The sequence below is a fragment of the Polyodon spathula genome, chromosome 23, assembly GCF_017654505.1.
Source record: "Polyodon spathula isolate WHYD16114869_AA chromosome 23, ASM1765450v1, whole genome shotgun sequence".
In the NCBI taxonomy this organism is placed as follows: Eukaryota; Metazoa; Chordata; class Actinopteri; order Acipenseriformes; family Polyodontidae; genus Polyodon; species Polyodon spathula.
Genome location: NC_054556.1, coordinates 7869427 through 7893820, shown reverse-complemented (window position 1 = coordinate 7893820; position 24394 = coordinate 7869427). Strand labels below are relative to the sequence as shown.

Here is a 24394-nt window from a genome sequence, read left to right as displayed (position 1 = left end):
TGATAACTGCGCAAATAATAATAATTATTGAACTTATACAGAGTAGCATGCCACTATGTAGACTGGTCAAACTCTACCTAACCGCACTCTCCAACCGAGTACCACAATGAAATATTATTAGCACAACAGAAACGTTCGCACCGTTCTAAGCCAAAGCGACCCCAAAATAACCAGGGTACACTGTGACCTGTGCCAGCTGTCAAGTATGCATTATGTAATTAATAATAATAATAATAATAATAATAATAATAATAATAATAATAGCAGCACACCCAAAATATGTACTGCTGGTATGCTCGAAAAAGCACTGATACTCACTATTTCTTTCTTTCTTTTGTTTACTGAATTATTAGAATAGTTATGCATGTTTGTTCACAAATGATCACACTAATACGTTTATCAATACATCAACAATATTAGTCTTGAAGTTTTTTTTTTTTTTTTTCTATATTAGAGTAACTGATTTACTTCAACAACCACAATAACAAAAACAACAGCAACAAAACTCTTTCTATACCCACATCTCACACACGAGCAGTAAAATAAATTAATAAAATTGTGTTATATTCTAATAAATACGGTACACGCGTGGTCCTTGCTCTGGTCTGAATTGTAATCCACGAGTTCCGGGGGGAAAAAAAAAAAAAAAAAAAAAACAGAAGCATTTTGCTTGTAAAGGTATGTTTTTGCTAAAAGTATACCTTCCCTGAATATCTTGTTACTACTCTGTGCTGTTTTATTTATTGAAGTAGTTATGTTATGCTGTTAAACGCTATTTTCTACAGATATTTTGTTTATGGCCTAGTAAATATTAAAATGAAACAATGTGGCTTCGCTACTTTCGCACATTCGTTACGCATATATATTAGTATAAGTATAGTCAATATATTAGTATAAGTTTAAGCAAAATGTGGTACACGCAGGCTAATAGTTTGTTCTCAGTAAGTTTATTTTGTATGTTTTATTATGTAAAATATTTTCTGTAACGCAATACTTTGCTATTCGTTGTGTTACTACTACGCACTTGTTAATGTTATCCCTGAACTGGCAGCATGGAAATCAGTCGCTACCAAGTCAGATGCTATTAACTCCATTTGTCTCCTGGGATAAAACCTGCTATATCGATAAATAAGCGGATTTCACTAAATCCGTAGACGCTGGATATCACGCATCTTCCTTCGCTCTGTAGTTTATTTTTATTTTGCATTTGTTGCATGATCTTTAACTCCCCCTGCAGACTACAATTAGTAATACACACAATTTTAAGGGAGAGCTGCTTTTCACATAAGTATTTCAATTGTTATATTTAAAACAACAACAACAACAAAAAACTGTTGCACTTGCATTTTCAACGCATAGTACGCATTGCATTGGATCTATTAGTATTACCGTATTTTCCGATTACTACACTTTAAAGGGCATCATATGTGTTGCTTTCATTCATATAATAAACCGTCTTTAAGACTTGCTTATTGGTGTAAACTGTACAAAGCAGAGAAAGAATCGATAAGACACTACAGGAAGCTAGGAGTGCAGTACATTGGTTGAATAAACAGAATAATTAGAACCCGTGGGATGTAGCTTTTTAAATTGTTATTTTATTATTATTATTATTATTATTATTATTATTATTATTATTATTATTATTATTGTGTGTGTGTGTGTGTAAATGTCCACAGGTCATTTTCACAAAAAAAAAAAAAAAAAACCCACAAGTAGTAACCAATAACCATATCGCTTCAGATTTACACCAAATGCTTTACTTTGGGTTGTTTCAGGCAACATATAAAAACTGCAGCCTAATTGGGTCAAGGGGTCAAAAGTTTCATTTAATTTTATTGTGAATTGCACAAGGATTCTAAAAAAAAAAAAAAAAAAAAACAGCACACAAACAAACTCAACTAAAGTTCCCCGGAACCAGGGTTAGAATCTCACAAAGAAACTACACTAAAGTTACCCTGGAACCAAGGTTCGAGCCTCATCAGTAAGTTCTAGCCCGTATAATAGAAGGTTGTTGACTTGCATTCCCAGCAGTACCATACAGTGTTTGGAGGAAAGACAGATCCTGTTTTTAACTTTTTTTTGGCCTAATATATGTAACTAAGACCCCGTTCACACCACTGTGCTGGCCTAGGGTCGCCGCGTATTTAGATCTGCAACCTCTTCACATTTGCGGTTTAAGTCATCTTTTTGCGTTCACATATGTGACTGAAAAGCAGGCCTAAAATGTGGCATTTGTAGCAAATGTTTCTTAATATTATATATATATATATATATATATATATATATTATATATATATATATATTTCAGTGCAGCACAGTAGCAATTTTATGGTGTGTGTGTGTATATATAGATCTCTGCTACTCGGCTACATAATCAGAGTGGTAAAGTGATACTAAAAGGCAGCCTTAAGTTTGCTTTGCGTTCATATTTAAGGCCGGCCTTGGGCTGCCTTTTCGTTTTTGGAGTGTACACATATGAGAAAAGGCAACGCTGAGGTGGCCTAAAGGGTGAATGGGGTCTAAATCAGATTTTTACTTGGACATCCCACTGTTTGCCGTATATTTAGCTGAATCGCACAAACCTTACTTGAGCAGGCCTTTCATTTCATTCACTCACAACAAGAGTGAATCAGAAATGTACATACAGTACGAATTGATTAAACAAATCCATGAAGTTGGAGATGGGACAGAGGTTGGTCTCTGCTTTAGATAAGGCAATGTTTTGTTTCGACTCTTTTAGAGCAAGGGGTACTGTAGCTTCAAAGATTCATGAATATCATTCTCATATTTCTGAAACATATAATAAAACACAATACTGAAAAATGAATTTGAAAGCAGTGGAGTCTGAAGTGAACCAATAGTAGACAAAAGGATACTGCTGCTACCAACATGTCCTACTGTTCCTTGTTTTCAAGATAAATTTAATTTTAAAACCAGCTGACCTGAAAGAAAAGTATCAAGCTTTTTGATGGTTGCTGTGGGCCATTAGTTACCCACTGCTTCATCAGCTTCACTGCAGTAATTAGCATTGTTTTAAATTAAATGTTACAGCTAATTAAGGATTAAAAAAAAAGGTTTCCAGTAAAACTTGAAACCACATGTCTGGCATTTTTTCATTTTAAGGAAAACCTGTCAGTTTCCTATACATAACTGTTTATTGTTGCTGGCAATAAATGATATGAATTTGGTACTGTGGTAACTCTAGTACAGAGATTATAACATACTGCAGGTTGCTTTAATTTTGCTTTACATATTGGTATGTTATAATGGCAATCTTAAATTTGAATTAGCAAAGTACAATATATTGATTGTAATCCCTCCTTTGTTTATAAGCTTTTTTTTTTTTTAACTGTAATAAATTAAAAGTAATTACTGTAACAATTGGTAGTGATCATTGTCATACTGAACTCTGCCACAAGATGGGGTAGTTGCTATGGGTTGGCTAATTTTGTTGTAGATGTTTGTGTTCCTTTTAATTTGTATAATGCAAAAATGTATGCTACTGTTAATGATTGTTATTCCTCATTTGTGTTAACAGGTAATATTTGGTAAGCTGTTGAACCCTATGAAATAATCTACCGAAAACAAAAGGTATCTATATCTGTAAGTAACTCGTGCACCAGCCATTTCATGACTGAAAGCTTGGGTTCAGATTGTGCTTGTGGTCTCCGTAGTAACAGTACACAACGTGATAAAACCACAAAGCAATTAGTTACATTGCATATCCTGGCTTTGTGGGAAATCTCATATTACTGTATTTTGTGCCACAAAATGCAGTTGTCTCTCAACTTTGAACCAGCCCTAAATTAATTATCCACATCCATTAAAAACCAGTAGTGCTAACCAGTGAGGACCAAACTGCCCCCCATTGGAAATCCTAATATTCCCTCCATGCACTAATACTGTGGCATTATTGTACAGGGAATTGGTTTTTATGAATTATAAATTATACCATACCAGTTACATTTATGTACTCTACCATACCAGGGCAATTTACAAAAAAAGAGTTACAAAGTGCTCACTTGTAAAAGGCCAACTCAAAGAAATATGTTTTAAACTTAGATTTAAAAATGCTCACAGACTCGCATTCTGGATAAAATTTGGTTGTGCTTTCCAAAGTGAGGGAGCTCGAGAACTAAAAGCCCTCGTCCCATAGGGGTTTATTTGACTCTTTGGAATTGACAAGGGACCATGATTTGCAGATATGAATGGACAAGTTGGTTTATAAGGAATAAGTAACGCAAAGGAGCAGAATTTGAAATCAATGAACTGCTTCACGGGAAGCCAATGCAGTGACCTTAAAACTCAGGGAAATAGGGCAAATAGACTTAGTGTGTGTACGTATTGTTGAAACAAATCAATAAATCAACAGTGAAAGTTAAAAAAAAAAAAAGAGCTTTGAAGCTTAACAATCACAAGTTTTGACACATGACTAAACAAAAGTGTGAATATGCTTACTTTATAACTATGTTAAACTTGTGTTGAGTTAACTTAATGAATTCCCCTGGGAGGCGTGCTCCACGCTGATTGGTGCAGGTCCCCAGAGAGGCGGGCTGGTATCTGATTGCTGTCACTTTTGATGAAGAGTTTTGGCTCGGGGCAAGCAAGTGAGTGGAGAAACATGCTGACTTTGAAACAAATGATTCTTGACATCGTTATCATGATCCTGTTGAAAGAGAGCAGGCTGTCCTGTTATTAAGCTTTAGATGGCGCAGAGCAGACAAGCATGTGTAGATATTAAAATGAAAAGTGGCAGGGCTTATGAAAACATACGCTTTCCTTCCTGACAAAATGTATCCCCAGTCATTTAACCAAATAAGAAATGCCGTATTGCTGTAACGTTACTAATTTATTTTTGTATGAAGATCAAACAGAGGGATACTGGCATGCAGGGTTTAACTTGGGGGAGATTTGGAAATTTGTCAGTATAGAATACCTGCTAGGGAGTGTGAAGATAAGGGAATAAAATAAACATGTACTCTGAGTAGAGAGGAGGGGTTACTGCAAACTGTGAAAATGTTTGTGGTAACTCATCTGGTTTCACAGATCCTAGTTACCTTACACTGTGTACAAGCCAGAATGTAGCCATGAAGTTCAGTCCTACTTCACTCTGGGATGGTTGCCTTTTGGATACATTTGTTTTGGGTATTAAACAAAATCTGCCTTTTTTTCAGTCACAATAAAAGGAGAAACATCAGACTCTTATGTTTTAGTCTACTTTATACACTTTGTTGTACTGCTGCACACAAAAGTGCTCCCTTCTAAATGTGTTGCAAATAAACAGACCATCATGTTTTTCATACTGCATAAGATGAAGAATGAAAATCAAACTTTTATTTAGATAAGATGGTGCACACACCATATCGATAGCAATACATAATACTCTTTGTAAATACTGTTCACCTGCTTAACTCCGGCAACATTTCCCTTTTTGTTTTAATCTTAATGGACCTTTGCGGCTGTTGACACATGGGATCCCTATGGAGTGCCTGGGTCGTTAGATAAGGATGAGAGCTTCACTATTCCACAGCCTCGATCCCTGGCTTTGGGTTGCATTGTGTCTCTCAGGATGGAGTTCATGTAGCCCTCTGGGCCCTGTGTTGATCCTGGTGTTTTTTCTCGAATTTTGTTCAGGATTTCCCTGCTGTGGGGATTATACAGAGCCTGACTGTGATGCCAAGTTCTTGTTTCCTCTAACCAGTGTAGTTTCTGAGCCACAGTCCAGCTGTGGGTCTAATGCATTTGCCTGAAATTGAAGTAAGATTGATAACATTAGACCTTTGTATTCAGGTATACATGTTGTTACTTTGATGCTTATCTGTGAATTCCCCTCAAGACTGCCAGCAGGGAGGGGGGGGGAGTAGTTGCCCACCCTTGCTTGGGAGTACTATCTGTTTGATCTCATTTCAGCTCAAACGCCTTTTACATGCATTCATAATGAAGCTGCAGCTTTTCTTTGCATTTGATCAAGCACTCATGCTTGATGATACGTTACCTGGAGCTTCATTGTGGATTCTAATTTTAAATTCTCAAACATTTTGCTACATTTATTCAACTCTCAGGAGCTGTTAAAATGTGTGCTGAAATGATTCTCTGTGGTGTTTGAGCTTAGAATTGAGTGAATTAAAACTAGGAAATGAATTTTAATTACATTGTTAATTAAAGACTTTAAATGTCAATGAACAAAGTCACTGCAAACTGTAAACAATTGTACATTATTGCACACATTTTACCCACGGTATTTAGAATAAAAATGTGTTCATTTGCTTTCTTTCATGTTAAATCAATCAGTTTCCAAGAACGCCCTTGTCTGACTTGATCTGGTTTAAACCAACCTTTTTTGGAGACAGGATCATGTATATTAAGCAAAATGTTTCCATTTGCTAAAGTGTATGATCTGCTTTTGAATTGAAGGGCTGCTGAATCATGATCACTCCGGCGTTTGAACTGAGTCAAGAGCAGCATTTCCTCACCATAACGATCCACGTTCCCTACGCAAGAGCATCAGAGTTTGACCTATACATCGACGGAGAGGATTTTAAATTGTACGCCAAACCATATTTCCTGAGGCAAGTACCACTTTTAAATCTTTTGAAGCATTTCTTTGCTCTCATTCATTTTTATTATGCCCTCTGATCTTTTCTAATAGCAAAGCTATTTTGTCAATGAGGGTTTGCAGTGAACCACATCACCGAATGCCAAACAAATAACATCTCGTCTTTTGATATGCATTTCAAATCACAGATTGACCCTCCCGGGCAGGATTGTGGAGGATGGAAGAGAAAAGGCCTCTTTTGATGTCGATAAAGGTAATGATTTCCATATGAAACATGCTTAACATGTGATCCAGTGTGTGAACAGTTTTACTGTACATTGTTCTTCTGTTTTGATAAGAGCATAGAGAGGTTGTTTATTGTTTTTTCTCATTCAGTTAGAAATTGTTGTTGATGAAGTGAACCAAACTGATGGAAATCAATGTTTTCATTTACTTTTGGAATACCTGTGATAGGTTGATAAGTAAGGATAATACTTCATTGGGGCAAGATTGAGGTGCTCTGTCAATCTTCGTTGTAAACCATACATATGTGATGAAAGTGAGCATTGTAATTGAATAATAATCTTTAGTGTTGAATACCACTAATAAAGACCATTGTCTCAACATATGCAAAGTACTACTCCAGCTTGCTTTTATTTTTGCTCTCTTCTGACTGAGTTGAATGAGAGAGATATTCCTCCCTAGCATCAGATATAGTGGTCGGTATAGTAACCGTTTTGTTCCATATGCATTGATCTATGCAGCCGCTGAAAAACAAGGCCCCTGCACAGGAGGTAGATTTGTATCTGCTGGATGTGGAGAATACGCTTGTCCAGTGAAACTAAGCTGCACAGTGAAGAACTGATTAAACCACTATCTGCTGCCAGAGTGAGACATTAATCGATTTCCCCCTTACGCTGTTATCTACAAGTGCTTGTTGAATTTAAGTTACCAGTTCTCACGTTGCAGTTACAAAGTAGTATCTTGCTGTTAACAGAGGGCACTCCATTTAATTTAACTGTACATTAAAAAGAGACAATACATGTTTACAGGTATGTGTTTTTAATTACCTCAAACGTGTGTCATGGGGAGCTTGCTGTATGTCTGGACTAATGAAATAGCGATTTACTATAGGATAGGGAAATTACACTATTTTAAGAATGCTTCCAGTCACTCCATGTTGTTTTAGCTTTTTTAATATATATATATATATATATATATATATATATATATATATATATATATATATATATATATATATGGCTTTCATATACAATTTTAAGGTCAAATAGTGATGTATTTTCAGCTCATAGAATTGGTTAATATTTTTCACAGTAATGCGTGTTTATCCTCTGCTGTGCGGAGTGAAACTTTTGGAGACGGCATGCTTTTTACATTCTTTACCAAGTTATCCTACTAGTTTACTAAAAACTCCAGGTGCCTTTCAGCTCGAAGTCCCATCCCATCTCTTCTCTCTCCTGCATTACTTGGCATTTGGGATTGTAAAATACACTGCATTACTGTTAAATCTGACCCTGCCCCAGTGTTCCAGGTTCACCACTGTGCAGTTTCCTAGATCGAATCAAGAATTTAAATTATAAAGATTTAAAGATGTTTAATTTGGGTGCTTTCATTTCGGTATACCTTATTTCCTTACCTCGCAGTTGGCACATGTCATTTGTAAGTGGTTATTAGACACTCCTGTTTGCATGTGTAATTAGAACCCATTTAGGTATGTCTCCTGGACTGCTGAGATCTCTTTATTATCATGCTGCCAGAGCAATCAATTATATTATATGGGTTTTTAAGGTAAATGCTATGTTGTAGTAATGAAAGTTGTATAGGCACATTTCAAATGCCTAATTACTGAGTGATAGTTTTCTTTGAGCTGTGAAGTTGTTTTAGTTAACAGATTTTAAAAACTCATAATTTTATCTTTTTTTCTTTCATTTTTATTCACACTTTTAGAATGATGAGTGAGGGGATTGCGTTTTTAAAAACTGACATCTGATATATAAAAATAAGCAGTGCATTGTCTGTGTTATGTAAAGTTCCGCTTCTTTCTGTTCATTTGGTCATTATTTCTCTTTGCAGGACTCTTTACAATCAGGATTCCTAAAGAGACCCCAGGTCAGCATTTTGAAGGGCTGGATATGCTGACTGCTCTTCTTGCACCAAAAGGATCCCGATCTGCCAAACCTTTGGTGGAGGAGATGGGTATGTTTAATAAAGCTTTGTTAACAAGAACAGCACCGGATAGGTTGACAAAAGATGGGGTCCCTTTGTGCAGTAATTTGTATATATTTTAACAACAAAGTTGTGCTAAGCCTGTTGTAGACAGCGCAAAGTTTAACTCGGAAACTGCAAAAAGCCTAATTTTCTTTTTTTATAATATGAATGACAAGATACTCTTCACTTCAGCAAATTCATATATATATATATATATAGTGGACAAAAAAAAAATGGAAACACCTGGGTAAATGAAGGACACCAAGTATATTAAAAGCAAGGAATTCCACACAGCTGTGGCTCATGTGTTAATTAAGCAAATAACATCCCAGCATGCTTAGGGTCATATGTAAAAATGCTAGACAGGCCTGGTTGCCATGGCTAGCATAGCTGCAAGAGGAGACCTCAGTGACTTTGAAAGAGGGGTGATTGTTGGGGCGCATATGGCAGGAGCTTCAGTGACCAAGACCACTCAACTTGCTGATGTTTCACGAGCAACGGTGTCTAAGGCGATGTCGGCATGGAACTCAGAGGGAAAGACATCATCAGCAAAGGGCAACAGTGGGCGGAAGCGCATACTCCAGGATTGTGGTATTCATGGATTAATTCGAAGTGTAAGACAAAACAGGCGAGCAGCTGCACATCAGTTGACTGCAAATTTCAACCTGGGGTGCGAGCAGCCAGTTTCATCAAAAACGGTCCGCCGAGAACTCCACAGAACGAGATATCATAGTCGGGTTGCAGTGCACAAACCGCTCATCACACCTGGCAATGCACGTTTGCGAGTCCAGTGGTGCAAAGAGCACAGACAATGGACTACCTAGCAGTGGAGAAATTAAATATGATCAGATGTATCATCCTTCACCATGTTCTCTACAAATGGACGAGTGCACGTGTGGCGCCAACTTGAAGAACTCTACAGCCCTGAGTGCATGGTTCCAACAGTGAAGGTTTCTGATGGTCCTGTAATATTGTGGGTGCATTTTTCTGCCATAGTTTGGGTGCACTCATTCCCTTAGAAGGCAAGGTCAATGCTAATTGCTTTTTAACGGTACTGATTGATCATCTTCACCCCATATTGCAGCATTTCTTTCCTGCCAGAGTGGGGGGTGGGGCAGTGGGGGTGTCTTCTAGGATGACAATGTCCCCATCCACAGAGCATGTTTGGTCGCCCAGTGGTTTGATGAGCATGACACTGATGTTAGCTATATGTCATGGCCTTCTCAGTCACCAGATCTGAACCAAATCGAGCTTTTATGGGATATTCTGGAACGACGCCCGAGACAGCGTTTTCCACCTCCATCAACCGGGCGTGAGTTGATTGACTTTCTCCTGGAAGAATGGTGCCGCATCCCTTCTACAGCATTCCAGAGGCTGGTAGACTCTATGCCACGGTGCATACAGGCCGTACTGGCTGCACGTGGTGGCCCAACACCCTATTAAGTGACTTTACATTGGTGTTTCCATTTTATTGTCCTGTGTGTGTGTGTGTGTGTGTGTGTGTGTGTGTGTGTGTGTGTGTGTGTGTGTGTGTATATATATATATATATATATATATATATATATATATATATATAACAATAAAGGTCATTTGTGCACTACAATGCTTAATATTGAAAAGGTGCTGACCAGTATAAGGTAATTACACAGCAATGTTCAAGTTCAAAATTCTTTCTGCCAAACTTTCAGTTCAGATGGCTTGCCAAAAGAGTTTCCGTAGAGACATTCATGGTAACACTCTTGTCATCTTGCTTGTTCACAGAACCTTATGAAGACATGATAGTGTCGTATAAAACGTTTGTTTGTTTTTATAGTGATAAAAAAATCCTTTAATGGATACTCCTGTTTGCACGTGTGATCGGACACAGTCAGTCATGTGACAGCCAACAGTTCTAGTCTCATTTCCAGTGTAACTCCTTACAACTGGCATTTTATTCTAGAAGGATCTGTGACTGAGGAAGAAGAGGAGGAGGAGGAGGAATTTGACTGGCAGATTGATCAGACACCTTACGTTGTGACCACAGAGGAAGAATTGAACTCTCTCTGTAGATATGGCTTCGGAAATCAAAGAGCAGGCGTCTTCACCCGACTTCAGGTATGTCTTTCAACTGGATACTGAAGGAAAGCACATTCAAAGGGAATCTTTTAAGAATATGTCCTTGCGATGTAGAAACATAAATGGGGAAATGTCCTTTTTGTTTTAGGTTTTTTGTGCAAATATGCCGTATTTTTTATTTTGTATGTGGTTGATTACTGTTTTGCTTTGTCTTGCATTGAAACACACTCCCATTCTATGAAGATTTGATTTCTTAACCTGCTTGAGAAACAAGCAGAGATGGTGTATTGTACAAACATATTGAAGAAAATACTTTTTGGGTGTCACATTGTTAATGTTAATTTAACTTTTTTTTTTATTTTAGCATATGGAATTGTTTTGTGTAATGTATCCCTCTTTTTGTAGTTTTCAGTATTTATTTTAATTACACCGTGGAGACATTTAACCTCGCCACTGAAATAAATTGTACAGCACATGTAATTAAAGACCTGGCCTTCACAGTATGAAGCTTATTTCTGCATTATTCCCCTTTGTTATTTCTATTTTACTGAAGAAGGTTTATCCTTGTGAACTCTTTCAGTAGAAGCTTGTAGTGAATACTAAGAAAACAGTCATAAAATATTTCTAATTGTATAATATAATTGTTTTATAGGGAGAAGCTGAGTTAGTAGAAGGAGTACACAGCGGGGCTTTCTTACAAGTGTGAATGGAAACTAACTGCTGTTACTGGTCACAAAAATGAGTTCTAGTATGAAGCTGTGAACCCACTCCTCCCATTTGAGCAACTGGTACTTCTTATTTGAGCCTAGCAAAATTGGTCCGGTGCAAATCTTGTTTTTAGAGTAGGTTTTCTTTGGGGTCGGAAACTGACTCATGTCCCTAGAGGGAAAAGTGTTTGCACAAGATATGATCTAGATCTCTAAATATTGACTAACGTGTAAATACGTACCTTCAATACTGTGTGCTGGCTGCAATCCTAGCATATTTAGGTTATCTGGTAGAAATGTAACGCTAGGGTGGAATTGTACTGGCGGCTATCATGTTACATAGAATTTCAAAATATATGTTTTGCTTAATTTAGTGTCCCAGCAAACGTTAACATATTGGGAGATGTGAGCGGTTTATTTGAAGATTATTGGCGCTTTTAACTGAACATACTAGAAATGTGCAGTAGAAATTAACATATAAAAAGACTAGCATATGACCTACAGAAGTTGGTAATAAGACCTTTTGTATGCAAATACTTCAAACAATGTTTAGCATGACATGGTTTAATTTTGGAAAACCAGTACCTTGAGCTGTTAAAGCAGAGCTGTGTGTCTATTAGGATGAACTGGGTGATGTCATTGATGTGAAGAGTCCAGACAACACCACAGCAGCTGAGCGGAGACAGAAGCGTCTGGCTGCTGAACAAGCCAAGTTCGATCCTGATCATTACCTGTAAGTAGCTCCTCCTTCTCCAACTACCCCCTTAATCAAACTATGTAGCGATGCTGGAACTTGAGATATCTTTCTACTTGTGTGTGTGTGTGTGCGGTGGTGGTGGTGGGGGGGGGGGGGGATACAGTTTTCTTACAGCCTCGTTGGAATTTACTTTTACTACATTAATATAAAAGGCTGTCTTGGGTTAGCAGGTTACACTGATTTGTAACAGTGTGATTTGCCAATAAATAGCTCTTGTGAATGATCTGTAAAATGTATCTTTATAATTTCTTATGTCACCTGATGAAGAAGCAGCTTTTGTGTCTCTTATTTCACTCTTATTATTGTCTTTCCAAAAATGAATTCTACTCATGATTTACTTTATTTACTCCAGATTACCTTGATGCTGTTCTGTGTACATAAGTCTACAGTGTACATTTAGAAATACAATCTGCAAGTTACTGTTTTTTTATTGTTTTGTCCAGTCCCTGTTTATAATATAACAATAAGTAAATACAAATCAAACCAAAATTTTTTCTTTTTTTTTTAACCCTTTTTAATGTTTTTTTAACTGTCTAAAGCACTAATGAAATAGACCGTGTATTTATCTGCTCTTGACGCAGCTCATAAAGCATGACACAGCACTTATAAAAACATGATGTTTATTGCATCGTTTTGCAGTGTGGTAAAACTGTGTTTTCTTTGTTCATTTGTCAAGCATATGTAATAGATAGATACAATGTTTATGTGTACTTCTAAAGAGAGAAAGAAATGACAGCCCTTCAGTCTGGAGAGGATATGCCTCCTGCTGCATGATCACGTTGACTCTTGAATGCAAATATGCAGCCCTCTCTCTCGCTCATCAAACACGATTTGCATAGTGAGAGCAAGCTTCAATGGGAAAGCTAAAAATTAAGTCAGTTTAAGACTGAGTGACAAATCTTAATATATATATATATATATATATATATATATATATATATATATATATATATATATATATATATATATATATGCTGCAATCATATGTGCATTTTCTTCTGTTTTAAAGACATCTGTTATCTAAAGTACAGTATCTGTAATACTTGCATGAGGCTTGCTTATGAATGGGTGAGTTCTGTTGGGTGTAATCTTTCAAAAAATAGACAGAGCTATGAAAGCGGTAAAGACAATTTAACGTGCCAATGTGATCTAATTGACAAAAATAAATAAATGTGTTAACCTTATATTTTTATATAGCTCTTGATATAAAATGCAGCTGATGTGCTGCCTTAAAATTGACAAATCTGGATTATTTGTAATTTAAGTCTGTAGCAACAGTGTTTAGAGCTTGTCGTCAAAGTGGTTGTTTTTGTATAACATGCTATTGGTATTACATTAGGCGTATTATTGTTGTTCATTTTCCAGTGCAGACTTGTTTGAAGATGATTACATCCAACACATTTTGAAATACCAGCCATGGTGGATTGAAGCTAAAAATGAAAGAGAGAAAAAGCTACAGACATGTCTTGAACGGCATACAGAGGAAGCAACAGGTGACTCATTTGCTTGTTATACAAAGTTTGTTGGGGTGTATTTATTAAAGTCAGCAATGTTACAGTGTGATGAAGCAAACAAGGATCAAGGCCAAGTTTCCAGAACAAACAACAAAAATACAGAACAGAGAAACACAGTCCGTGGTTTGAGCATAAACACAAAAGGTAGAAACCATAGTTACTACAGGAATAACTGCTGTGGCTTTTACAACTTGGAAACGTCTAGACAGAGCCAATGAGATACGGTCTCCAGGGATATACTGTTCGTGTTGGCTTGCCAGGAGCAGATTGACACAACTACGATGTTAGGAGCCGGCTTTAAAAGGTATTTTTGGATCTAGAATTTAACCGACATCCATGAGAAAGGGGAGAGATTTTATTGTTTTAGCAGTACAGGTAACTAATGCTGATATCCAGGGAGTTGAGATAAAGCTTTTCTTTGGCTTCTAAGCTCTAAAAGTAAATTGGGATGAGTGAATGAACTACCATAGTTACTGCAAAATTGAGGGTCTAGGTCTTTTTATTAACCAGGGTCTACTGGGATGATTTTTCCAGTAACAAAACTCTGAGCAAATCGCTAAGCTTGGGAGAAAATGTTGCTTTTTAGATTTTCACATTCTAATTTGGACATTTACATCTGGATAGTGAGTGGATTTCAAGAAATAAAGGTGTCACAATTCCTTGACCTCTTTGACTAAAAAGGAAACAGAATCCTTTGTTGTTGGGGAAAGCCTCTCAGACAACGTTTCAGGTTGCAAAGGGATAAAAGGTTAGTGGCTTATCTTGTGTAGCACGCACCTTTTATGGTTGGAATGTTTACTCGCTTATGTCTGGCTAATGTGTTGATTAAGGAACAGTACTAATTTGAAAAATATGATCTCCTGAACATGTGGGTCATTCTTTTGTGTTTCCAAACCATATTTATTTATTGTCAGTAACTGGATACAGTATACCAATGGTTATGAGCTGGCTGCCAATTGAAGTTCCCTCCAGATCTTTCTGGACTCAGCAGTAAGTGAGACAAATAAGAAGTGCCATGTTTTGTACCTTGTCAAACACTGGTCTGTAGTTTTACCTCCTGTTCCCTTCTAATATTATGTATTATTAATTGTAATGTTGTCGTCAGATAAGTGAGAGTCATTGCTACACAAGCGTGCCGTATTTATCCACGGAACGACATCAAATAGGAAACCTCTGAAGACATTTTACTAACATGTCATTGATGTAAAAGGTATTCCATCTCTTTTTTTTTTTTCCTCAGTTAGGTTTCATTTGTAGCATGGTTTTATAACACCCTGCTGTTTAGCACAGTTTGCTATAACTGCAGGTCGGTAGTGATAGATGTGCTACATTTGTTGCTAACAAACTACTTTTAATTATTCATAATCAGTGAAGGTTGCCTGCCAAGAAAGTGTGTCTTAGAACTTAATTCTTCCGGAGCACAATGTTTCAAATGTGAAGATTGATCATAATTATTGACTGATATCTAGTGGTGTGAGAAAACATCGCCAGAAAGCAATGATTTATCATTGACCCAGGACGTGTGATTCCACTGGAGTGTACTCAACCCTTATGCCAGTATATGCAAGGTGTACAAAATATAACTGTTCATTCTAAAATCCCCATCTCTAGTGTAGGTCACATCTCTACAGTAAATAATGTTTTCTAGAAATATAATTTCATTGCTTGATATCAGTGATAGTTATATTGCTAAGATACCAAGTGGGGTTAAAATACAGTTATGGCCAAAAGTTTTGCATCCCCTATAGTATTAACTTATTTTGCTTCATAAAGTTGAATGAAATCTGTTGAATAATGTTACATTGACATATGGAGTTACATATCGCTTTGTAGTTTTCCATATACTTCACGAAAAACTGAACTACTATTACTGTTATGTACTGTAAGCACATCTTAATGGCAGGTTTAAGGTTTGAAACATTGCTAAGAATGCCTTATAAATAAAGTGTACTAGGACTGAGGTGAATGTTTTTTTTTTTTTTTTTTTTTTTTTTAACTTAATATATTTTTTATATTTAAAACGGACAGGAACTTAATAGCATAACAAGATCCATATCATTTTCTAGAAAATGTGATCCATAGTAGCTGTTAAGAATGTGAGAGACTAATTTAAACTTTGAGCGTCAATTATAAAAAGGTTTACCAGTGTATTGTAAGACAACACGTAGAAGCATACACCTAATGAAATCGCTGGTTAAGTAGTGTTTCACATGGCATATTTACTTTAACCTGTCACATTAGTTTGCTTTTTTCCGAGATGAAAGTGATAAGGGGTTTAGAAACTGGTTCAAGAAGAGGCTGTTCAATTGTGCAGTCTGTTGATAACAGCATGTTAATATTGCTGAGCTTAAATCTTGAATGAATGGATTGCAATCAGAGCTTATGTTATCATTGGATTTCATATGGGTAAAGCAGGATTTAGATTTAAAAAGATAGCATTATCTCTGTAGGGGGCTTTGGTTAAAAAGTGAGCTTCAAATTGAAATCTCCAGGAACCTGTTACCTGAATTCCCATAGCAATATAACTGTCTTATGCACACATTTCCCTCTGAAGAGCAGTCATCACTGATGAACTAGAAGAGCTTTAAATGATACACCATTAGAAACATGTATGGTTAACCCTACTTTTAAACAATGTATATAGGCTATTAACATTTAAAATCATAAGAGTACAGAGCTATTAAATATTTAAATAAAGAATCCCACAGTATTTAACAAGAATTTGTAAACACTTATTCTATAATGTCTTTTTAACATTTTACACTATTAAGCCTCTATAACGTTTCAACAGTTGTATTTATCCTGTAGGTACATCGGATACAAGTTTTCATTTACTTGCTTAAATGCACTGACAGGCATGTGCATAATTGTGCCCAACCACTTTCAGGTTATTTAAGGGCGTAATACAGATAGAAATGCCTTAGTAGGTGCTATCTAAACCTGGCCACACTGCTGTTGTCAGGTGATTGTAACCTCAGCTGCACTATCTGAGAGAAGTAGGCCATGGGGGAGCTGTGTTCTGCTGGCTGTTTGAAAGAAAGACGTGCTGGCAGGAGAGCTGAGGGGAAAAAAAAAATAACCTGAGGGAATTATGATCCACAAGAGAAAGAGTTAAAAAAAAAAAAAAAAAAAAAAAATATATAGGCACATGTAGAATAGTACTGACTAGAACTCCATACAGGGTTTTCTTGTCTTGTTTTCTAGAGACAGCTTTCTCTCCTGGGCTCTGTGAGATGCCTTTTCTTTGTATTTATAGTGCAGAAGAGGTTCATAATAAATTGCAGCAGCTCTGTTCAGGAGGAATTCAGGTATTCTCAGAAGCCTGAAACATCTCTCTGGAGATTGCCTTTTGTGATAATGACTATTTCATCATGCAGGGAGAATGTTGTTCTCTCAGAAGGCAGGGGCTTGTGCCAAGAATATAATTGTAAACAGTTGTGATGGTTTGTGGTTTACAAAGCGTGCAAAGATCACCAAAGAGGCTGGAGGGTTGTTGAGTATGTTTTCCTGTTAGTCAGGTTGGACATTTTCTTACCTCCAGAAGTGGAATTTGCTTTCAGGAGTATAATATATAACTTTATATAGAGATGGAGTCATTCAAATTCATTCATGATTATGTAGGAATCCTTTTTATTACCCATGTTTTACAGACTGCAGTCTGCATTGCACATGTGCATTCATGAAGTGTGCATGCACTAGTCAAAGGGGGAAAAAAAAAGAGATTGTGAAATATATGCATGCTTAAAATACCAGCTGTGCCATCTATTAGCTATACTGTATCAATATATTTTAATAATTTGGGGCCAGTACTGCTGCTGTGCCACAGTTACAATAATTTACCATTTGGTGGTATTGTGTAGCAACTTAAAATCCCAAATGAAGAAACTATAGTTGAATGTGTTGCTACTGGTTGCACTTTGTGGTAATAAAAATAAAATTGGAAGTGTGTGTAAATAATAGCATTGAAGAGAAATAAGTTGGAGTCCAGATATCTCTCCGCAGACTGTGGCACTCAAACATGTGTATCAGAATCGTATATTAAGCGCTGAGCGTGTGATATGTAAATGGCAGGGAGTGCAGTCTGTGGGGCTCATCCACTCTTGGATTCTTTGTATAATAATGATTGTATAGTGTAATCTTGACAGTTAAATGTAAACGTGAATGATTTGTGCACAGTTTTATTTTTGCTAGTTGCAAGAGAAAAAAAAATACTGTTCTCGGATTGATTGCATTGGAAAGCAGATAATTATCTCACCTTCTATTCTCACTGCCAAGGGCCTGCAGTCAGACTGTATTTCTGTGCTAATCCGTCTTTGCCACACAAGGTGAAGCTGCCTGCTTCAGGCTATGAGAGATGTAGCTGCTGGAAGAGGTCTCTGTGTTGCTTGTGAAGTGATGCAATAGTCATCAGTACGAGCACAGAGACCTGCCCATAAAAGGCATTTACCGTATACATTGAACAAAATGCAATTTTAAGCAGTATTCTTGAATCTGGGGCACATGCTGGATGTACTGAAAATATAACAGAAAGTCTTTAAGCATCAGAAGATACTTGTATGCCTGTAATGTAATAAAGAAAGAGTATATGCTATTCAGAAAGCATTGGGTTTTGTAACATCTATGACTGCATTCTGTCTTTGCTTTAGTGACTTTTTCAGAAGAGGAAAAGGAGCAGCTGAGAAAATTCACCAACAAATCCTACCTGTTAGATAAAAAGGCCTCTCATCAAGTATGGACCAGCCTAGTTGATATAATTCTGGCGTATGCCTATGAAGTCCGCACCACTGAAGGAGAAACAAACGTAAGTGATTTATTTTCAGCTCAATTTCACTTGCATGACAAACTTTGCAATGGCACGGGTAAGACAATGGGTCCTTTCTTCATCCTTTATGTAAATATTGCTTTTAGTGTTTCTATGCACATGTTGTACACAACAGTTTTATACTTTTTATTTCCTGGATTGAGAGTTCAGACTCGCCTACTGTATTAGATCAATATATACACTAACGACACAATTTGTGTTGTTAAATTGATCGAAATTATTGCTACAGCCAGTATTTTAGCTTCCTTTTATTATTTTTGTGGTTGAACGCTGAGCTATTGCTGTTTTGCAGTAGATTTTACTAATGTGTTTTTGCGTACAATGCTTCGCTTAATTTTAGAAGTTTTTTTTTTTTTTTTAAAACATATCTTCATTTGGCTCAGTTTTCATCTAGATGCTGCCTAAAGTGAAAAGTTAATTGGCTGCATTCAAGGTCTTGTAACATTTGTCTCATTGCTAACTTGTGCATTATTGAGCATCTTTGAAACAAAAGTTTCTTTGTTCATAAATAATTGATAATTTTTTTTGTAGGTTATGTGTATACAATACTAATGGTGCTGTGAAATTTCAGGTTGAATCAGCGTGGAATATAAGGAAGTTGAGTGGAACGCTCAGCTGGCTGGAGGTAAGACACAATAAAACATGATTATTATTAGTAGTAGTATTATTATTGTAGTACTTCAACTATAAGAAGAAAAATGAGCGCTAGTATCTTGATGGGTGTGTTTTTTCCCAATCTGTGTGGGTTTGAAACCAATATAAATGAACTCCTTTTTTTTTTTTTTACTAATTTTTTACTCTTCATCATAGAACTACCCACACAAAAAAAAAGAGGGTGTGATTTTAAAAGGGTAGTATTTGGGCTGCTGTAGAGAAAGTGGAGTGACAAAAACCCAGCAACTTAAACATCAAGACAGTTTATTGTAAACAGAAAGGTAGACCTTTTGTATAAAAAAAAGTCTGTTCAAGTTTCTCTGTCCTTTTTACGTCTGTGTCTCCCCTCATGTTTCATGAAAGAAAGAAGCGTTTCCTGAGCACACTAGATAATTGAAACTGAAATGACTGGGTCTGTTGATTTGAGGAGAGGATGGGAAGAAGTATCCCAGCTGTTTGGGCTGGAGCCAGGCGTGATGCATTATTCACATTTCATCTGATAAATGAGACATCAAGCATCCTGAGGCCTGCTACCTCCTACACCAGCAGCCTTCAGCAGAACCAAGATAAATTAGGAGGCATGTCAGGAGGAGGCCGCCTTTTATTGTGAATTCATTTTTGAAAGGAGTTCAATTTATCGCACCTCCTCAGTTTCATATCAGAACTTCCTGATGCAATAAATTAACAATTGATATATTGACAATTCATTTTTATAGTGGATGGGTGGAGTTACGTTATAGTGCTTCTGCTGTGTGTCATTTCATTTCTGCTTTTGCCAGCTTTGTAACCTTGACAAGTGAAACAGACAAAGCTCTGCGATCCTTGCATTTCATTTATTTAGCAGAGTTATGTTGCAATGCAAGCAGACAGAGATTCCGGTCTTTAAAGAATTATGTTTGCATGTCATATTGATCATGCAGATAATACTAAGGTAGTTCTTATTCATATGAAAATACAGTACTGTATGACATTATACAAGTTGAATGATATCATAACCATGTATACTATACTTTAGAAGACTCTGCCTCCAAACATAATGATAATGACTGCACCACTCTCAAAACGCAGTCAGAGATGGTTGCAATGATTAACAAATCTATTTTGCAATTAAGTCTTTTATAGAACCTTTTTTTTTTTTTTTTCACTGCGTTAAAGCAGATAATCCATCTCCTGAAAAAATTGAACAGATTAAATTCTTCTGATAATTAAAACACAGGCTTTACTGGAGTCTTTAAGGTCTCCACAAGTATTTACTTAAAAAGTATTTACTCTAAAAGGAGGTCATTAGGAGTAATTAGTGTATAAACTGCTGCAATTAGTTCTGAGTTACCCTGTTTTTTGGTAATCCTTTCATTACTCTAACTCCCAGCAAATCAGAGGTGGTGTTGTAGCAGAAGTAAAAATTATAAATGCTGAATCAGACTAATTACTGCCTTAATTGAAATATTAGTATTTTATTGAAAATCTCAGGGACATGGTGCTACAAAATTTTGACTGTTAATTATATTTTATTTATAAAAATAAACACATTCTAATTCACAGGATTCCATTCTTGAGCAATACCGGACATCAGATAATAGAAACCAAGTACCATATATGAGATGCATCTAGAATCACACAAATAGTTTTCAAATGGACCGTTCTTTTTCTACAGTTTTATATTCAGTCAATTTTCATCTGCGAGTCAGAAGACAAGCTCATGGCATTCTCTACGATACACTGCACTCTGAACCCCAAAAGTTACAAACTGGTGCTGATTGTCAGTCTCCATATTGTGACTGGATCGGATTGTATTAGCAGCATTTCACTGCAATGTTAATCCTTGGTTTTATCTTCCAGTCATACAACTCAATTCAAAATGTCTTGGAGTCGTGTGGAAGAAGAGTGCTGTGTTATCCTCTGTACAGACACTTCAAACTTATAGTGGCAGCAATACATGACACCAGTGTGATATTACAGCTAGGTAAGATTTGTTTTATAAATTTTAGTTGTCATCAATGCTTTTTACCTTTTTTTCTCCCCAGTTTGGAATGGCCAATTATTATTTTTGCCCCGGTTCATCGCTACAACTCCCACGCCTACTATTGTCCTCTGAAACAAGTCCTGCCAAGCCGTCTTTTATCGCCCAGCAGGTCTACAGCGAAGCCACCAGACCTATAGTGCCAGAGGACAACACAGATCTGAGTGGCTTCTACAGCAGACCTGCAGGTGCCCTGTCGGCCACATGAGTTGCTGGTGCGCGGTGAACCGAGGATTACCCTGCAGACCTGAACCCTCCCCACCCAGGTGGTGCTCGGCCAGTTGTGCACCGCCTCCTGGGATCTCCCGGCCACAATCGGCGATGGCATAACCTGGACTCAAATTAGCGGTCTCCAGGCTATAGGGCGCATCCTGCACACCACACGGAGCGCCTTTACTGGATGCGCCACTCAGGAGCACCTTTGTTGCATTTTTATTTAAAAAATCTACATAAGTATTGCAACAACAATATAATATATATATATATATATATATATATATATATATATATATATATATATATATATATATATATATATATATATATATATATATATATATTTTTTTTTTTAATAATCAAAAAAGTCTCACTAATGCTTTAATCCACATTAATCACTGTTGCTATTATCTTAAGAATGCTGTGCAATAATTTAACTGTACTTTTTCCACGGTCCACCATGAATATCAAAACCTGAATAGTTTGTAAAGTTTATAATTTTGTTTTCTAAGCCTTGAACCATTTAGACCTGAAATATATTGATATTGTCTTTGATTCAGCAGGACACTAAGAACCAAGTAGTACGTTTTACTGTGTAAATACATTTAGGGTTTATTTAGTTCCTGTCAGTTTAACAAGTGTGAAAGCCTTAGCAAATTAAACACTGTGCTGGTTTATGTGCGGGTCGCTAGTTGTCTACCTCACTTGTTACATACAGACATCTTGTGTACGGTAAAGTTTAACAGTTGTGTAACTTCCCTCTTTGTCTTTGTGTCTCAAATTTCAGAGCAGTCAGGAAACTGATGTAACCTTGCTAATTTGCTTCCTGACCGTAGGGCTCTGTTGATACCTTTAAGACTGTGGTATGTCTCTTGAACACAAAGCCAAGGATTAACCTTGAACTAGCATTTGTAACTTGGTGGCTACACACTGTGCTTTGTTTTAAGCCTCTTCCTAATCATCCAACCATTAAAGACTAAGCCCATCGATGGGTCTTGCTTACAGCTAGCCTATCCTAACTGTCCTAATCCAGTTTGAATCTGTGCACTGATGATGGCACTATCTGAAACATTTCTGCTTCACTGAGGATTACTTTATACATTTTGATAGCATGATTTTGAAGGTATGGATAAATTAGGCTTGGAAAAAGCTGAGCTGCAGATGAGAAAGTAATACCCAAACAGTAAATATGTATAGGCTATCACTTTTTTTTTTGCACCAATTGTACAAATGTAATTTCATTCTCCAGTTTTTACTGAGCACTTTGAGCCAACAGTTTTCTGAAAGGCACTCTAGTTTTATTTTGCTGTAGGCTACGTGAGTGTGCCTGTGTGCGTCCTACTATTGTAGTGTAAATGTGCATAAACATCCCAGAACTCTAGTAGGAGTATGAAAACACTGTACTCTAATGGTCAAAGAAGCTGTTAGAAAAGCACTCCATGGAACAATGTAAGACACTGCTTGAGTTCTCGGACGGGCAAGATGAATCAGCAACCCTAGAGCAGCAGTCAATCAGCTGTAGACTATGCTGCTTCAGAGTGGGCTGTGATACCTCTTGGATCTCAATACTCATAACACACAGATAATTGATCATCAAATTCAGTGGCAGTCTAACTAAATACCAAGCAAGAAGTAAAATGTTGTTGTTGTTTTTTTTTAAATATACTGTATAGTTAAACATCCCTTTGGGGTATTGCTAATTTATACATTTATTTGCCAACGTACAAGTACTAGCTTTCTTTTTTTAAACACAGGTTGTAAGTGAAGGTGAAAGCAAACATCAGTAAACGATAGAAAAGCAAACCCATTAATATCAACGCAGAGGTTAAAACCTTCTAGGAAATGTTTTATATGTGTAAGCATTTGAAGTCGGTTGGCAGGGTGTCAAGTATTTGTGAGTGGCTGTTGAATGCCTATGATTGGTCAGGCCTGCAGCAGGAGGAATTGGGGCTTGTGCTGATGACATGGTGAATGTATTGCCAAGTAACTGAGCAAGAAAATCTAAAACCAGTCTCAATCAGCTGTTGTGTACAGATGTCACTTGTACTCTCTTTACCACTGGAATTCTGCTGCCTACTTTGTTCCTGCTTTAGAAATCATAATTTCTTAACTCTGTGATTGACCTGATATCAGAGCAATTTGGGAAGAGAATGTCATCAGGTACTCCTCATACACTCTGTCGGTTTTCAATAAGAACAATCAAACTAAATTACAACAGACCTTTGAAAAAACTTCGTAGGAAACTTTTTCGAACTCTTTGATTAAAGCTCGAGAATACACCTGACTATTTTACTCAATATATATATATATATATATAATTATATATAATATATATATATATATATATATATATATATAAGTCACATCATCAGTCTCATCTGTGCAGTGAGTAAAAGTGACCAGTGAATTTTCCAACAGCTGGGCAGAGTTGCTGGGGTACTAATCCTCTTTATCTACTGTTAAGCCTTGTCTCCTCAGGATATAAACTGAACTACCATGGGAAGCCCATTAGCCTTTCAAAGCTATTTTCACACTGACTCTAACCTGTGAGAACCAGTTGAGCCAGGATTCCCTAAACTGAATTTCACATAGCCAGAGTCTGTGAGAATATGAGATCATATTCAACAATGAAGTGGTTCATACCATTTTTATGAGGCTTGATCTGTTTATTTGTAATAACCTTGCAGGTTCTTTTAGATAGCGAAACTAAGAGTACAGCTATGCTGTAGAACGTATTCTTGATGTTGGGTAAAAAAAAAAAAAAAAAAAAAAAAATGAAAACCTTAAAGCTTGCAGTTTATATCCTGATCTAATACTGTAAATGTGTCCCAATCTGCTTACCCTGTCACTGGCTCCAGCCAAAAATCTTTTGTTCTGTCTG

At 36.7% G+C, this 24394-nt stretch overlaps 1 protein-coding gene across 3 annotated transcripts in view; it reads left to right on the top strand.

Annotated features, from left to right (window-relative positions):
- Positions 1–591: 591 nt before the first annotated feature.
- The window catches only part of LOC121297897 (protein SHQ1 homolog), a 46687-nt gene continuing 22884 nt past the window's right edge, over positions 592–24394 (top strand). The window contains exons 1-11 of one of the 3 annotated variants that reach the window (XM_041224517.1): positions 592–678; positions 3542–3594; positions 6418–6572; positions 6748–6812; positions 8633–8755; positions 10708–10862; positions 12151–12263; positions 13653–13780; positions 18448–18602; positions 19195–19248; positions 21117–21240. In XM_041224517.1, coding sequence (XP_041080451.1) covers positions 6430–6572; positions 6748–6812; positions 8633–8755; positions 10708–10862; positions 12151–12263; positions 13653–13780; positions 18448–18602; positions 19195–19248; positions 21117–21240 — 1060 coding nt within the window. In that variant the 5' untranslated portion in view covers positions 592–678; positions 3542–3594; positions 6418–6429. Of the gene's footprint in view, positions 679–3541; positions 3607–6417; positions 6573–6747; positions 6813–8632; positions 8756–10707; positions 10863–12150; positions 12264–13652; positions 13781–18447; positions 18603–19194; positions 19249–21116; positions 21241–24394 lie in introns of all 3 variants that reach the window. The other 2 variants (XM_041224518.1, XM_041224516.1) reach the window with 2 other exon arrangements.